This window comes from Dicentrarchus labrax, unplaced genomic scaffold, assembly GCF_905237075.1.
Source record: "Dicentrarchus labrax unplaced genomic scaffold, dlabrax2021, whole genome shotgun sequence".
Classification (NCBI taxonomy): domain Eukaryota; kingdom Metazoa; phylum Chordata; class Actinopteri; family Moronidae; genus Dicentrarchus; species Dicentrarchus labrax.
In genome coordinates this window covers 23060358-23077206 of record NW_026136721.1, presented here as the reverse complement: position 1 = coordinate 23077206, position 16849 = coordinate 23060358, and the positions used below count along the sequence as shown (strand labels likewise).

General features: G+C 36.6%; 1 protein-coding gene across 3 annotated transcripts; it reads right to left on the bottom strand.

Annotated features, from left to right (window-relative positions):
• On the bottom strand, nt 1–6016 carry LOC127354547 (intelectin-like). 3 transcript variants are annotated; one of them, XM_051384510.1, is made up of 8 exons: nt 5711–6016; nt 3068–3151; nt 2795–2953; nt 2429–2676; nt 1971–2129; nt 1717–1834; nt 1000–1106; nt 1–912 (listed from the first exon to the last, which is right to left on the bottom strand). In XM_051384510.1, exons 2-8 carry the CDS (start codon nt 3147–3149, stop codon nt 769–771), a joined length of 1017 nt encoding a protein of 338 aa, XP_051240470.1. In that variant the 5' UTR covers nt 3150–3151; nt 5711–6016; the 3' UTR covers nt 1–768. The 3 variants fall into 3 exon arrangements, with proteins under 3 accessions (XP_051240470.1, XP_051240472.1, XP_051240471.1); XM_051384512.1 differs by having other exon boundaries at nt 3068–3103; XM_051384511.1 differs by lacking the exon at nt 5711–6016 and adding an exon at nt 3500–3539.
• Between the last annotated feature and the right edge of the window lie 10833 nt (nt 6017–16849).

Genomic DNA, 16849 nt, shown 5'->3' with positions numbered 1-16849 from the left:
TTCAAGATTCAAGAACTTTATTTGCCATTTGTGCTTGCACACATAGGAACTCTTGTGCGGTTATTTGTTCAGAAAGTCAAGTTAAAAATACACACAAGAAAGACACATAAATCTATAAAAACATATACTTCTCTAGAAACCCTGCCAACAGCTACTGTGGTTGAAGTAAAATGTTATGTGGCATGTGCAGGCTCCTTGAAAACTAAACAGTGGATACTTTAGCTTGTTTCTTTCAGCTAAATGACCTCCAATCTAACCTCATTCCTAAATTGAAGGTCTGTCCATCCCAGGTTAGGTCTATGTGGGTAGTTTATAGGTGAGATGATAGCACACAGGACATCACAGGACATCACAGTGGTCAAGCAGACAGCCTCAATCTTCAGTTGATGTCAATGGACAGAGAGGATTCAAAAGATAGTGACTTTGAGCAGCACAAAGCCCCCTCCCCAACTAGGTTACAGATCAGGATGACAACTTTAAACTGAAACATCCAACAATGCTTGATGTTTTATTTGAATATACAGTTTAATAACACCATCTGCTGGAGAGCAGCTGAATTACAAACAACTGTTTGCTATAACATCTAAATGGGTACAAAAGGGACTGTTACTAGTGTGGCGTACTCCCTGCCAAATGCTTTTATGGTTGACTTGATGGGCCTCAGCCTATTTAAGTGACTTCATCTCCAGCCTCCCCCAGGCCTCCACCAGCTGGTTTGGTTTGCACCCATCATAAACAACACTCATCTACTTGCAAAATATAATCCTCTCAGCGGTAGAACAGTAAGACAGCAGCCTCAGTCATCTCTTTGGAAGCGCTCCAGCCTTGACCCATTCCCAGACTGTCATAGTCAAATGATGGGAAGTCCCCACACTGATCAGGGTAGAAATATCCACCTCCTCCTATACAGTACTGGAGACACACATAGAATAACAGTATTATTACACTGTGCATCATTTGCTGTTTTGAGCAGAAGTGTGATAATTGATTCAGTCTCACATGTTCAGTGTTGCATCCAGCGATCGGTTTGACCCCAGAGCAGATAGCCATGGCTGCACGTTCATTGTTTATTGCTCTGAATGTGATGAATCCTGGTTCAAATTCCTCTTTTATTTAAACAGAAAAAGCAACATGAGTTTATCAAAGTCTATCTTAAAAACAGCAGCATTTGGTTTTATTAGTTAGTTTATTAACCATTTTATAATTCAAGGATAAGCTTTCAAGGTCTAGTGTGTAGGAATTAGTGGCATCTAGTGGTGGAGTTGCAGATTACTACTCAATCAATTCACCCTCCCTTTACAAGCGAGAGGGACAAACTATGGTGGCTGCAAAACACGCAAAAAATTTGAATGGCCCTATCTAGAGACAGTGTTTGGTTTGTCCGTTCTGGGCTACTGCACACAGAAGGCGACCTATGACCATTGTAGATAAAGACAGCTCATTGTAAGGTAACAAAAACATAAATATTATTATTTTCAGGTAATTATACATTAATGAAAACAAACTTATATTCTATTTCTGCCATTTAATCTTTCTTAAATGGTAAGCACTGGATCTTTAACCTTGAAAGTTAATTAAAAATTAGATTACTCCTATTTTTTAAATGAATGTTTTTGGGACAATTATACATTAATAGCCCTAAGCACCAATCCAGATTGATTTACTGCAATGGTGAAAAGAGTTTTATTATCTCTATTTTGCAACATTAGCTCTTACTTCTTGGTTTAAGTCCATAAAACATTCTGGTGGTCTCTCTATCTCCATGGTCATACACAATGGGAACAGCTGGCCCTCTGTTGCTGCACGAGCCAATATTGTATCTCACTGGATAATGCTGGAAGAAGAATGTGACAATATCATCATGCAGGTTTGCTTGTGTAGTTAATGATTTCTTATTTTATTGTCATGTTCTATACCTCATCCATTTTTTAACCAAATTATAATTTAACATCCCCGCACAACTGAGTTACCTTGAAGAGCTGAAAGAGGTTTCCTCCATACAGTCTGAGAAAGCGGTTGTTGGTGTGGTAGCGGAGGATGGCTGCCAGGTTCCAGTGGTCCAGTGGGAAGTTGTTAGGAACGTGCCACACAGACATGTCTTCTGCTTTTATATCATAATAACCTGGATTCTGTGAAAGTGCACACACTATTGTGATGACTCTAATCAAGGTTTAGTGCACATTCAAACAGGCATAGCTCATTATCCCATCTTGAGACTTATTATACCTAAAGAGTTTTATAGACTAATAAAACGATAAAGAAAATAATAACTTGATCAGTAGAAAGTAGAAAGTCCTCCTTACTAACAGTTATCAACTTTGAGAAATGGCAGTCTGAAACGGTGTGCAACCCTGTCCTTTGAGATAAGTTTTCTCTTGTTTGGTGGGTGTGTTTGAGGTTGCCCACAAGAGAGAATACTTTAGTGTACCTTAAAATCATCTGAGGTGGCGCCCTCTGCTGTTCCAAAGGTGTTTCTGTTGGACCAGTTCCCATCTCCATCTGGAAGGTTAAGATTGTTGCCCTGCTGGCTCGACCAGCGATCGCCCACTGTGCACCTTCCATTAATGCTGTTCTCATGGACGCTCGCCACCAGCGTCCAGCCACCTCCCGCAGTGGTCATATCACAGAAGGTCTGATAGACCATGCCATTAGCAGTGGTCAGGTAGTATAGCCCATCTGGAAATATTAGTGTTAATTAGTGCCAAAATATTTGTTCAAAACATGTGCTTGAGGGGACTGCACCACATTGACTGCATTAGAAGTATGTCAGACTACTAGAGAAATGTCATCTTACCTTCTTGTTCATTATATCTGTCCCTGATCTCTTTACAACTCCTTGCAACATATCTGGATCTGTTGCTCAGTCTCTCCAAATGTTCAAAGTTTGTTCTGGTGAGGTTCTGAGGTGTCTCAACATCCCTGGTGGCTTCTGTGTGGGTGAGCTCTTCATTTACTGCAAACAGAGCCAAATTTGATCAAATAAGAACGTTAGATAGAAGTGGTTTATGAAAGGAAACAGTGGATGAGCTGATGTAGGAAATTTCTTGTATGTATGTTTGTATTTTACCCATTTCTAAAGCAGCAGCTGCAAAGGCGGCATGTTCTACCAACACCAAAACCACCAAAAACAAAAGCATATGGTATAACATATCTGTGGGAAAAAAAATATTAAATACATTTAAAGATTAAAGAAGCATATGTGTACATATTATTGCAGTGTATGTTATCCCATACACACACAGAGCAATTAAAACCTAATAAATCTATCAGCCAAAATCAGAAATTCCCCAGAGCAAAAACGTAATTTTTTTTACAAAGATTAAAGAAATTCAGGAAGGTTTCAGATTAACATCAATTTTTTTTTTCCATAATTCAGAAATATAAAGTAACAGATGTGGAGACAGAACATTCATCAACATAATGGACATGAAGACTGAACAGCACTTGTCATATCCCCATCCCCAGTGCACCTTTTTTTGACAAAATATCTATTTCCTACCTGCGTTGATCGTTGTAAAATCTGTTGTGGTTCATTCTCGATCTTCACAACTATATATGCCCTTTTTCATGAGTCTCCGTTGACATTTAGAAGCTCAAAGTGCAAACTGATTAATATTTTATCGACATTTATTGTATTAGTTACTGGAACATCACTCAAACAAGGAAAACATGAAATGAATATACTAAAATATATAGTCATAACAATCCCAAAGGTCTTCTGTTATCTTCTTCTAACTAATTGATTAATAAAACATCTTGTCTGCACTTTACCTTTTACTACCTACTGGCTTAAAAATTGTCAAAAGATAAGATAAGATATAGCTTTATTAATCCCCCCATAGGAGAAATTCTAGAACAAAAGAACAAGAGTTATCCAAATGGGATACTGGTAACATTAAGTTGCTAGTATTATTTTGTGTCCCACTTATCAAAACAAATATGGATATTTCAAATGAGGATACAACACTGGATTTCTGAAATTTGTGATATTAAGTTGTGTCTTAATAAAGGCATAAAGGAGCAATGCAAACAAATGTTGCTGCTCTGGCTAAAGGTGTTCAGAATGTTTGGCTACTCGTGCAAAAAAAGTAATTGATGCTGCAAAATCTGTCAGAATATGAATCAAGTAACTCTGTATTACAAGGGTTTGGGATTTGGAAAGCAAATGTTGATGTTTTCTGAGTTGTTTTACTTCATTTCTGTTGGATTTCCTTCATCAAGGCAGTCACCCACTGATAATGAAACAGGTCTTAGGAGTTGAGAAAGAAGTGAGGCATAATGATTCATTCATCAATGGTTTGGCTTGAGAATATAAAAGTAGTCTATTAACAGGTTGGTAGTTTACAGATAACACTGAGCATAACCTGGTTATGGAATTAAATATGTACAGATGTGTTGGATCTTTAATCCACCTGGATGGGGAAAGACTGAAGGGGCATGACCGCCAACTGATCGACTTTACGGACATAAAGACTGAACAGCACTTGTCATATCCCCATCCCCAGTGCACCTTTTTGTGACAAAATATCTATTTCCTACCTGTGTTGATCGTTGTAAAATGTGTTGTGGTTTATTCTCGATCTTCACAACTATATATGCCCTTTTTCATAAGTCTCTGTTGACATTAAGAAGCTCAAAGTGCAAACTGATTAATGTTTTATCGACATTTATTGTATTACTTATTGGAACATCACTCAAACAAGGAACACGTGAAATGAAAATATACTAAAATATATAATCATAACAATCCCAAAGGTCTTCTGTTATCTTGTTCTAACTAATTTATTAATAAAGCATCTTGTCTGCCATTTACATTTTACTACCTACTGGCTTATACATTGTCAAAAGACATCCAAATGGTATACTGGTAACATTAAGTTGCACTGTTTCCATGGTCATACACAATGGGAACAGCTGGCCCTCTGTTGCTGCACGAGCCGACATTGTATCTCACTGGAAGAATGTGACAATATCGAAGTAGTAATTTTTGGTAACACTTTTTATATCATGACCACTGGAAGGTGTGGATTAACGCCTACGATGTACGCATTTGATAGTAGTTCTAAATGAATACACCACTATTACACTGTAGGTAAAGATAGTAGCAGTAAGGCTATGCCAAAGGGCTTGCTGTTCAGATTAGTTGTGTAAACACCAACAACTTCCTAATGAGAACCACACAAATTTAATTTCAAATATGTTTGACCAAAAATAAATATATCTAGAGAGGCCACATTGTACTAAATTGACTGCTCAATGCTAGTGCATGTGCAAGATACAATTCATTCCCACATTAAGAGTTGCAGGTTCTGAGCACCCACGTAATCTTACATGGATGCAGCTACCAAGTGAACCAACTGTGCACTGACAATTAAGGATTAAACTATAAAAGCACAATCTTAACTTCACCATAACAAAGCCTACGTTGAATGCATAGGAAGGCTATCAACAGGCAACTATGGTATGTCTTAATCCAAGTTTATTTTAAGTTTATATTATAAGTTTTTATATTAAGTATATTTTTTTTATTGATTACATATGGCATTTTGTGGGAATGTGCCATAATCAGGATAATACCCTAGCCCGGATTAGGACTCTATGATTGTGATGGATTCTGTGAAGGGTTGTTCCACGTCAGCAATTACAAATAATGGACCATACAGTCAGGAATTATCCCTCACATAGTTCATACCTTCTTTTTTTACGTTACCTTGAAGAGCTGAAAGAGGTTCCCTCCATACAGTCTGAAAAAGCGGTTGTTGGTGTGGTAGTGGAGGATGGCTGCCAGGTTCCAGTGGTCCAGTGGGAAGTCGTTGGGAACGTGCCACACAGAGATGTCTTCTGCTCTTATATCATAGTAACCTGGATTCTGTGACAGTGCACACGCTATAGTAATGACTCTAATTGTAGTCACTTCCACTAATTTTTCCTCCTCTGACCTTTACCTTTTATTGACAAATAAAAATGCAACTACCCCAAATCCTGTAACCCACCAGATTCTATGACTGAAGAAAAAACTTTTTATTATACTTCATCCCAAAATGTATAGCAACTGTAACCAAAGATGGAGCCTCCATAGAGAGTCACACATTCTGATTGCTGTGATAGCAGATGTGTGCATAGTAGAGTACTCACCTGATTGACCTTTAGACTGTGGATTAACCCTGTTTTTTTCATGCACTTAACCCTCTTAGCGTCACAGATTTCTGAATGCCACATTTTAAATTTGTGACCCAATGAAAATACTATAGATGCACCATGTTTGATTGAAGAAGAAAGTTAAAATAATATTCCAATAATATGATATACTATGCAATATCACTCAAATTCCTCATCACGTCACAAAATGTGAAGGGTTACAGAATTTTATGTAACAATGGTGCCAGTACTTTATTTGACCAGCACCAATAGACCTTTTTCATGGCAGACATTTTGACCTAACAGTAAGCCAACAATGTGCAATAGTGGAAGTAGCTCAGTAGTTACTTATTAGATACTGTCAAGTTGTCTGTGTACCTTAAAATCATACAAGCTGGCGCCCTCTGTTGTTCCAAAGGTGTTTCTGTTGGACCAGTTCCCATCTCCATCTGGAAGGTTAGCATTGTTGCCCTGCTGGCTCGTCCAGTGATCACCCACTGTGCACTTTCCATAAATGCTGTTCTCATGAACGCTCGCCACCAGCGTCCAGCCGCCTCCCGCAGTGGTCATATCACAGAAGGTCTGATAGACCATGCCATTAGCAGTGGTCAGGTAGTACAGCCCATCTGGAAATATTAGTGCTAATGAGTGAAAATATTTATTTTCATTAAATATATGTTTTTTAGACACCTTTAATAGCATTAAATATATTTAAAAGTATTCTCAAACACTTACTGTCTTGTGCACTATATCTGTCCCTGCTCTTTACAACTCCTTGCAACATATCAGGACCTGCTCCTTAATTTCTCCAAATGTTCAGTTTGTTATGGTGAGGTTCTGAGTGGTGTCATCATCATTTGTGGCTTCTGTGGGGATAACCTACTCTGAAAATAAAGCCATTTTCATTAAAATAACAAAGTTAGATGGCAGTGATAATGAAAATACAGTGCATGAGCATTATAGGAATTTGTGAATGTGTGTGTGGTGTATTCCCTATGCAATACCTTATGTATAACCTATTTGGGGAGAAGCAGCTGCAAAGGATACATGACCCACTGACACGAAAACCACCAATAGCAAAACTATATGGCGTAACATTTCTTTCACAAAAATTCAAATATATTCAAACATTAGTGTGTATGATACACAACTGAGACAGGACATCATTAGTAAGTCACAGTAAGATAGATAGTAAGTTGTTATATATCAAAATCTGTCACTGTTTTAAATTGTATTTTCTTCTTCATACGATGTCAGACTGATAATGAAGGTGGTAACTGAGAAAGAAGTGAGATGTAAATTATTCAGTCTCAAGTGGTTTTAGTGGAGAATAACAATTTTCCCAATGCCCTATAAATCATAGTTTTAACCACAAAAAGGCTGTGTTGACTGTGTCATTGGTGTCCAGACTTTCAGTATTATACGTTCCTTTGAAAGAAACAGCCGGTTTAAAATATATAACAAACAAAACAGTAACAAAATCCTTCATATGACACAGACCTGTTAAGATTCAGCAAATATCTTAAATGCATCAAAAACAGTAACAGATCGTATCAAACTCATTTTCACATAATGTCACATAATGTGCCTGCAAAACTATCTGCAGGTTTGAGATGGATTGCTAGTAAATCAGCAGGATAAAGAAGATGAATGTAAAAAATAAATACTTTATGTTGGTAGAACAATTTCTTAATTGCTGCACTATTTTATAGCCTGAGTGACATCATTATATCTGCAAGTGTCATTTCTAGTCAGTGAAGCGGAGACAACATTCAAGGAACATGAAGAACCAAAAACCTGACTGAAAATTATCATCAGTAATAAAAACTGAACAAAATTCAAATTTCCAAATAAGTGTCAAACCTCAGTGTTACCTCAGTAAAACTACAAATTGTAACCTGTGTTTGCAGTAGGATTTCTTTTTAATTGATAGACTCTGTAAGGCCTATATTTGTTGTGGTCATGTTCAGATCAAAGTTTACAGGAGATTGTTAATTATCAACTATAGTGAGTGATCAGGTGGAATTTTTTCTGTCCAGTATGCAACTTATACATATACTTATGTGATAGAAACATGAAGGTGCTAGTGCACAAACACTGAGAAAATAGACTTTTCAGTGAAGTAGGAGACATCTTGTGTCCAGTAGGAAAATATATATTATTATAGAATATATAAATTTGTAATGAGGTAGAAGGAGTAGATGATTTTTTTAAAGGAATTTAATGGAAAATGTACTTTTTTTGCATAACAATATATCAGACACACATTATTGATCCAAGCAGACTATTTGTATATATGTCTTAATGTTTAATGTATAAAAAGTAAAAAATAATATTATGCAGAACTGCTGTTTTCAGAATAATGTGCATTATATTACTGGATGCATTCATGCGTGCATCACTGCAATAGCGCAGCTAGTAAAGATGGTGCCATGGTTCAGTCATTGTAGTTTTATCTGTTAAGTTCTGTGTGTTTCCTGTTTTATTTTGTACCTTTCTTTCCCTCTTTCTGTTTCTGATTCTCTCACTTCCTTTCCATGTGTGTTTTCTGCCACTGGTAATGGTTTGCTCTGCCCTCAATCACCTCAAGCAGCAGTATTTCTTGTGTTCATGTACTTTGGTTTTCTAGGTCTTTGACTAGCCTTTTTGCCTTGCCCCTTTTGGACTTGTTTGTCTTTTTTGTGGATTACCTGTGTACTGAACTTTGCTACAGTAAAAAAGGAACTGATTAGCCTCTGAATCCTGTTTGTCTTTTGAGTCGTGCATTTGAGTCCAGTTTCTTGGTCAAACCCTAACAGGTGGAGTTAATTTGAATTATTTTATACACTGCTGGGTAGCTTGTGAATCTTTCCTTGGAGATCAATAAATCTTAACTTATAATAATGCATAATTCTCTATTTGTTGATTATATTTTGCATTATTAATCTGAATCTACAAAGTAACTAAAGTTAATACAAATAGAAGAGTAAAAAGTATATAATTTCCCTCTGAAATGTAGAGGTTCAGCAGAGAATGAAAATACTCAAGTATAGTACCTCAAAATGTTACTTAAATGTAAATGAGCTCAATTACTTTCCACCACTGGTTGTAACTCTTTGAAACATATGCTATGATGCAGTTTATTATTAATATTTTTTTATTTCTCAGAAAAGGTACTTTCAGTAAAGCTTTTTGTGTTTATTGAACTCAAATCCTCTAATACGACTTAGAGACTGCAGTGTCTGATTTTTGCCACTAGATTTCACCATCTTCTTAAATGTATCAGGATCATTTTCTGACCAGTAAGATACAAACCATGACGACTCTTTCACTGAGTCTCTCTCCGATCTATTTTTAGAGGTTACTAGCTGTGAGAATAGGGTGGCAGGCTTCCTGACGCCTCGCACTAATAATTCAACTCCATCACGCAGCAGCAGCAGCAATAAGAAGCGGCAGCCAGCTGTGCACTTCCAGTCTCACCAACCACATCATGTGGCCGTCTGCTGGAAATATTTACTTCTTCTTATTAATCTTTTTAAATAATTGTGGCCTTTACGTGTGTTTTACATCACTTTCTCTAAATTCCTTAATTTTAACCCGTATTTGTTTTCACACTTGAGTTTTTTTCTTAACTTTGTCCCATGTAGAAATTATACTGAATTTGTATGTTATTTGCACGTTCATCACAGTGAATGTGGATGATTGAGGTTTTCCCAATAATGGCTGTTTCATTCATGTATCTATTAGTTATAAACACAAGTAGGCTTACAATGTGTTGTTTTTACTAAAAACTGTTCATTTAAAACAACAAAACTATTGTTACATGCTAGTAGTTAAAGCTCTGATGTCTTTCAAGCCTAGTTTCTTGAAAGTATACTTGGTCATGTCAGCCAAACATCAGCATAAATGTAGTACACATGGTAGTTAATGGACTACAATAACCAATAACCTCTTTAGCTGTACACTGTACAGTTAAATATTACCGACTAAACTTGATAACTTCAATATTAGCCCAGAAGAAAAGACCTGATGTACATCGGAATGGACATTCAATTCAAAATCAAGGGTTTTCAAGATTGAGGAAACCTGCAAATTAACTATTAATATGATTTTTGTTGAAGGTAAAATTATACTAAACAAAAGTGAGATATGCATGAATATAAATTATGTAAGTATTCAAAAGGTGGAAACGCCTGCCATGTCTGTCTTCTGTCATGTCTTTCCTCTTGCAACTTAAAAAAATTATTACTTATTTCTTAAACAGAATTAACTGTTGTGTAACTTTTTTTTGTGTTATTTTAGGTTTCACTGTAACCTTTTTATGAACCTGCATTTCCACTGACCCTAAAAATCTCCATATTTCTCGCTTAAATTCTCATGTTTCTCCTGTCCTGTTTTATTCTGTTCTCCCTCTCACCCTCTCTCTCTCACACACACACACACACACACACACACTTTATCTTCCTCCTGCCTCTTCTTTTTCCTTTCTCAGCGTTGTCCGGTTTGCTAATCTTATCTGACCTAATTCATTTCTCTACCGGAAACATTCAGATTCATTGACTTGGAATACACACACTCATAAATAAAACACACACATAGACAGTGTTGACTTCTCAGACTTGCTCTGAGCGTTCTTAAACATAAAGAATATAATGGATTTTTTTTTTTTTAAACTTATAGACATGATTGTAAGCCAGGACTAAATCTGACTTAATGTGTTCTCCATATATCTGTAATAATGCAGCAGCCAGGGACCTCTCCCCTCTGGAGTACCAGGATTATTGCAGAAAACAATGCAACAACCTGATCTGTTGTCCCAAAAGAGACCACAGGGGGATTATATGGTCTTTGACAAAAATATTTCACAAACTGGATCAGAAGAAAAAAAATAGTACGTGAGAGGTCAAAGCAAATCCATCAGTCAGTATCTATAACATATAATGGCACATTTTTCAGGGTTTCTATCAGTAAGATGTTTACAAGGATGTGGAATGTGAAATTTGTGTCTTTTACCAGAATCACAAGCAGTGGTTTCCGACCTCACATGAGTCCACAAGATAAGTCGAAGGGGTCACAAGTTGATTCAGAATCAGTCTTCTATACAATTTTCTATTAAAGGTCCAGTGTGTAACATTTAAGAGGATCTATTGTCAGAAATGGAATATAATATTCATAAGTATGTTTTCATTAGCATATAATCACCTGAATATAGGACTCGTTGTGTTTTTGTTAATTTACAATGTGCCGTTTTTATCCATAGATCCAGGTCGCCTTCCATGGAGTCCGCCATTTTGAACTGCCATGTTTCTACGGTAGCCCAGAACAGACAAATTGCCAAGTATTGGCTGTAGATAGGGCCTTCCTTGTTTCACAGTGACCATAAATCCTAAACACTTCTTTAAATCAAAATATGATTGGTTTATCTCCCCGTTAACAGTTTTTCAAATTAAACTATCTGAGAAGTTTAGATGATCACATTAGTCTTTGGTAGAACTGCAAACAACTCATAGGCAAATTCCACCTAAGATGAGGGATAACAATTAAGTAAATGTTGACTTATTTAGGGGTCTTAAATCAAAAAGATTAGAAGACAAGATCAATCTGAGTGGGTCACAAGATCATCAGGAAGACAGGACAAATAGAATAATAATCTACCACACAAAGTTTAGGTAATTTTGAGGCTTTTTTTGTCCACTATCAAAATCCCCTTTTCTTGTTAAATGTCTGATAGTTTTACTGCTTCAAATGACACAATCTCAATCTTCAGTTGAAAGTCTTTGTTTGAACAGCTAGCAGCTAATTGACCTTTAACTTGTGATGAGGGGTCATAACCAGCCAAGCCAAAAAGGTTAAGAACTGCTGCTAACGTCAACACAAGACACACTTAAATGTTACACAGTTTACTCCCTGTGACTGGCCTTGTGACTGTTAGGCAAAAAAACAAACAAACAACCGTATCATTCATTTGACCTAAGACCTAATAATAACCTATTATTATATTTACTTGGTAAGGACATCTACTGGACATGTGAACCCAGACTGTTAGGTATCAGGAGCAAAGGTAGAATCAAGGTGCTTTGACATGGAAAAACTGCTGTTCATTTTCCGTTCCTTACAATCAACATTAGTTTCTTTTTTAATTGTGACCACAGTTTCTCCTAAAATATATTCACAGTGGGTGCCAGGATAGCTCACCTGCTAGAGCCTGTGCCCCATGTATCAAGGCTGAGTCCTTGCTGCAGCGGTGATGGGTTCGAGTATGTAAATAATTTCCCCCTGGGATTATTAAAGTATTTCTGATTCAGATTCTGAGTCTGATTTGTATGTCATCCTCTCTCTCTTTTTCCCTTTCCTGTCAATCTTCAGCTGTCCTATCAAATAAAAGCAAAAAGCAGCAGTTGGTAAAGATCATGGTTTAGGTTAAAACAACTGCTTTGTTAAAGTAAAAGTACAGCCACGGTTGTGTAACCACCCACCACAGAGGACATAAAAGCCAGATGGCCAGCTCTATTTGAAGCATAATGTGAGTTATAAGTGTATGGTAATCGGAAACATTCCTTTGCAATTGTGAGGGGTCAACTATTTGATACAAAATATGCTAAGTTACTGTCATCTCATAAATCACGTTTTCAGGTATTTTCAAGATCAAATATGGTTTACTGGTTACATCATTTGTTTTTTAGATCCAGGATGAGTTTCACAGAATCACAACAGTGCACCTGGAATCAAAGTACATGTCCAAGCTGGATGAATACTCTCCCAGGCTTCTGAACCTCTTCCACTCAAAGGGTGGGGCCATGGGATTGAGGTTGCAGACTGTCCTACTGAACGTATCCCTAAATTTGGCCATATTATGTTTTATATTTATATTTATATTAAATCTGCAGGAGGAAATGTTAGCCTATGACTCTATAAAAATGTGTATTAAATAAGTGCATATCTTTTTAATGACAGCAGTTTGTATACACTTGGCCACCAAATTAGACACATTCTCAAAAATGTGACCATTCAATTAGCTCGTGCAAAATATTTTCATTTTTATACACTGATTATAAATAATGTGCTGTTTATGTGTTTTACATTACTCTGCTCTTCAGCACCAGCTGCCACTCACCCCTATTTTCTAGCTGCTTACATGTCAACATTTTGGGAAATAGCCTACTTTGGCAGTCTCTCTATGAGATAAAATAGAATGATATCGATATATTCTAATGTAAATTTGAAGGTACAACCAGCAGCATATCTTATCATAAAACATAGAAACAGGGAAGCAGCTAGTTTGTCTAAAGGTGACAAAACTCACCTACCAGCTCACCATAAGTTCAGTGATAAACACAACATTTAAAATGTTTATTTTCTTTTCCAGGACCAGTGACTAGCGTTAAAAACTGCACCATGACCTTGAGTAATATTAATTTATGTTATTTCAGGCTCCTAGCAATCCTACCATCAACATAACCAGAGACATTGTCATCCGGTGTCTGATGTTGTACCTCGGGGAATCTGCCAATCAGCTCTTTAAGGAGGATGTGTATGATGTAAGTTGAAATGCATCTCTCTCTCTCTCTCTCTCTCTCTCTCTCTCTCTCTCTCTCTCTCTCTCTCTCTCTCTCTCTCTCTTTATTTAGGACCATCTCCTTTAGCTGTACAGTCTAAAATACAAAATGTTCTTGTTATCTTAGGATGCAGATGAAGACAGTGTGGCACAGGATCTTGCTGTACAACAGATCAAAATCTACAGCATCCATTCAGAGGTTACAGAGGATGTCGGAATTGTGATAGACGGAACAAAGGTCCTGACTGCTCTGGGTAACTTTCCAAGGGCTTGTGCCATGCTCATTGGGTTGATGTATGCAGTGGACCTTGCCTATCCCAAGGAGCTCAGGTACACTTTTGAAGCTTTTCAGAAACTCTTCCTCGAACTGGATTGTTCAAAGCTGTCCCCAAAAGTGAACAGCCTCAAGAGCAAGCTACTGGCTTAGGAAAGAGACCCTAGATACACTGGAATTTTAAGTGTTCAAGTCTTGTTATGAAATGTAATGTTCTTGTTCTAAATATGTTATCCATACACACACACACACAAGCTTAACATACACATATACAGTACACATTCCGTATAAATGTGCATAGTGTATGTTATCATAAGCTGACCTCTAGAGAAATTGGCCGATAAGGCCTCAGCGCTGTTTCTTCATTCCCGCTGCATTTACAGTAACATGTCTTGTTATGAAATGTAATGTTCTTGTTCTAAATATGTTATCCATACCCATTTCACACACACACACACACACACACACACACACACACACACACACACACACACATAGTTGAACTCAATGTTAAAACGCAGAGAAATCTGTAATTTTATTGAACGTATTAGTGTGTTTTAAGTGTTCAATTGTTGGGTGGCACTACAGGAAAAGTCAGGGGATCACCATGACCATAAATATGTTTCATGACAATCAATCCAATAGCAGACCAACAGTGCCATCCCCAGAGCCACTTACTAGTGTGGCTAAAGTGTTATTACTGGTTCTGTTTACATTAATGTAGAATTTGATGAAAATGTATATTAGGTAAACGGGGTTTGATGCATGTTTGACTGGGTTGAGGAACTTGGCTAATCTCATATTCTGATTTGACATCATGCAGATGTTTTATTACTGTATGGAAACATGGAAAGACATTTTGTCTTTCACCGTCTGCATTAACAAGACATGGGTTCAGTTTGATGATGACAAAGCAGTATATAGACCATTCAGAATTCCTGTTAAGATTCAATTCATCATTCTTCATTCAGACAGTTTTGATTTCCTAAGCTGTCTGTGTGTGTATGTATATGTGTGTGTATATGTGTATATATATATACACACACATTATTAAAAAATGTTAAATGTATTTGTAAACAGTTGCACAAATAAATGTTTACCTGCTGTTCTCTTATATGGTAATTTGTTAACTGACCTTCAGTAAATTCTTGCAACATGAAGGCATGATATTAAGTAGATTCAACATAAAAAAATTATGGCAACAAAGTGACAATCAATAACATTAAATATATTTTAAGTAATGTGGTGCCAATTCTAAGTTGATTTGAACAATTAATTTATGAAAAGATAAATAAAAATTGCAGTTTAAATGTGTTGAATTAAGTAACATTGTTTCAAGTTATGAATTGATGCAACTTATTTTATTTATTGAATCCAAATCCTTCTTATCCTGATATTTAGAAAGATAGCATCAATTTCACACATAAAATTAGTAAATATAAATCAATATCATCCAGATAATTAGTAAATGTAAATTAAATCCACATAATTAATTAGTAAATCTAAATCACTTTTTTGCAGATATTTACTATATTTAAATTACTTTTTTTCAGATACCTAGTAAATATTAATCAGTTTTACCTGTAAAATTTATTTGGATTTACTCAACATTTGCCATATTCTTAGCAAATCCAAAATATTTCAACCAATGATTTCATTATTTTGTATTTAATAGTTTTGTTTAAATTTACTTAATCAAATCAATAGTTTTTAATCAAAGTTGAAGTTCTTAAAATCTATTCAATTATATTAAGTGTCACTTTGTTGCCACAATTTTTTTAAGTAGATAATGGTCAAACTTTTCTGAGTGTTGTGATGAGGGGTCATAACCAGCCAAGCCAAAAAGGTTAAGAACTGCTGCTAATGTCAACACAAGACACACTTAAATGTTACACAGTTTACTCCCTGTGACTGGCCTTGTGACTGTTAGGCAAAAAAACAAACAAACAACTGTATCATTCATTTGACCTAAGACCTAATAATAACCTAAATATATTCACAGTGGGTGCCAGGATAGCTCACCTGCTAGAGCCTGTGCCCCATGTATCAAGGCTGAGTCCTTGCTGCAGCGGTGATGGGTTCGAGTATGTAAATAATTTCCCCCTGGGATTATTAAAGTATTTCTGATTCAGATTCTGAGTCTGATTTGTGGCCCTTTCCTGCATGTCATCCTCTCTCTTTTTTTCCCTTTCCTGTCAATCTTCAGCTGTCCTATCAAATAAAAGCAAAAAGCAGCAGTTGGTAAAGATCATGGTTTAGGTTAAAACAACTGCTTTGTTAAAGTAAAAGTACAGCCACGGTTGTGTTTAAAAGAAACCAATGTTGACTGTCGGTTGGTAACACATTTTGTTGACCCATTTAACCGACTCCTTCTTCAGTGAAGCTCGAGGCTTTATAACAACGTCCCACTGCTTACTCCTTTGCTCCCAGCGACCGCTAGAAGGCTTTGTCACTTGAGCGTAAACATATGTCGTTTTCGGGCAAATGACTGACACTTATATTTTTCAGTCTCAGGTTCTCAATAGGTTGTTAGACTGTAAACGATGGAGAGTCCTTGTTCTGGTATTATCTTGTTAAAATGGGATAAATGTATAAATAAAATGTTCAAACCCTCCCTGTATGCTGAGGCTTCAGAGCAGTAGTTACAGTACCTTTTGCTAGATGAGTTCACAAATTGATTAACAGCTCCTGCTGAAACTCCCTGTGTCTCTCTCTCTCTCACTCTTTCTGTCTGGCCTGCAGCCTCGAGGGCTCTTTCTCTCACATGTTCAAGGTGGGCAGGGGTGGCCCATTAAAGGTTTCCCCAGGCGAACACAACTGCCCTGAGAGACCCGTTAATGCAGTGAGCTCCTTTAGGGTGACACGAGAATGAAATGGAGAAAGAATGAAACAAGGACAGTCAG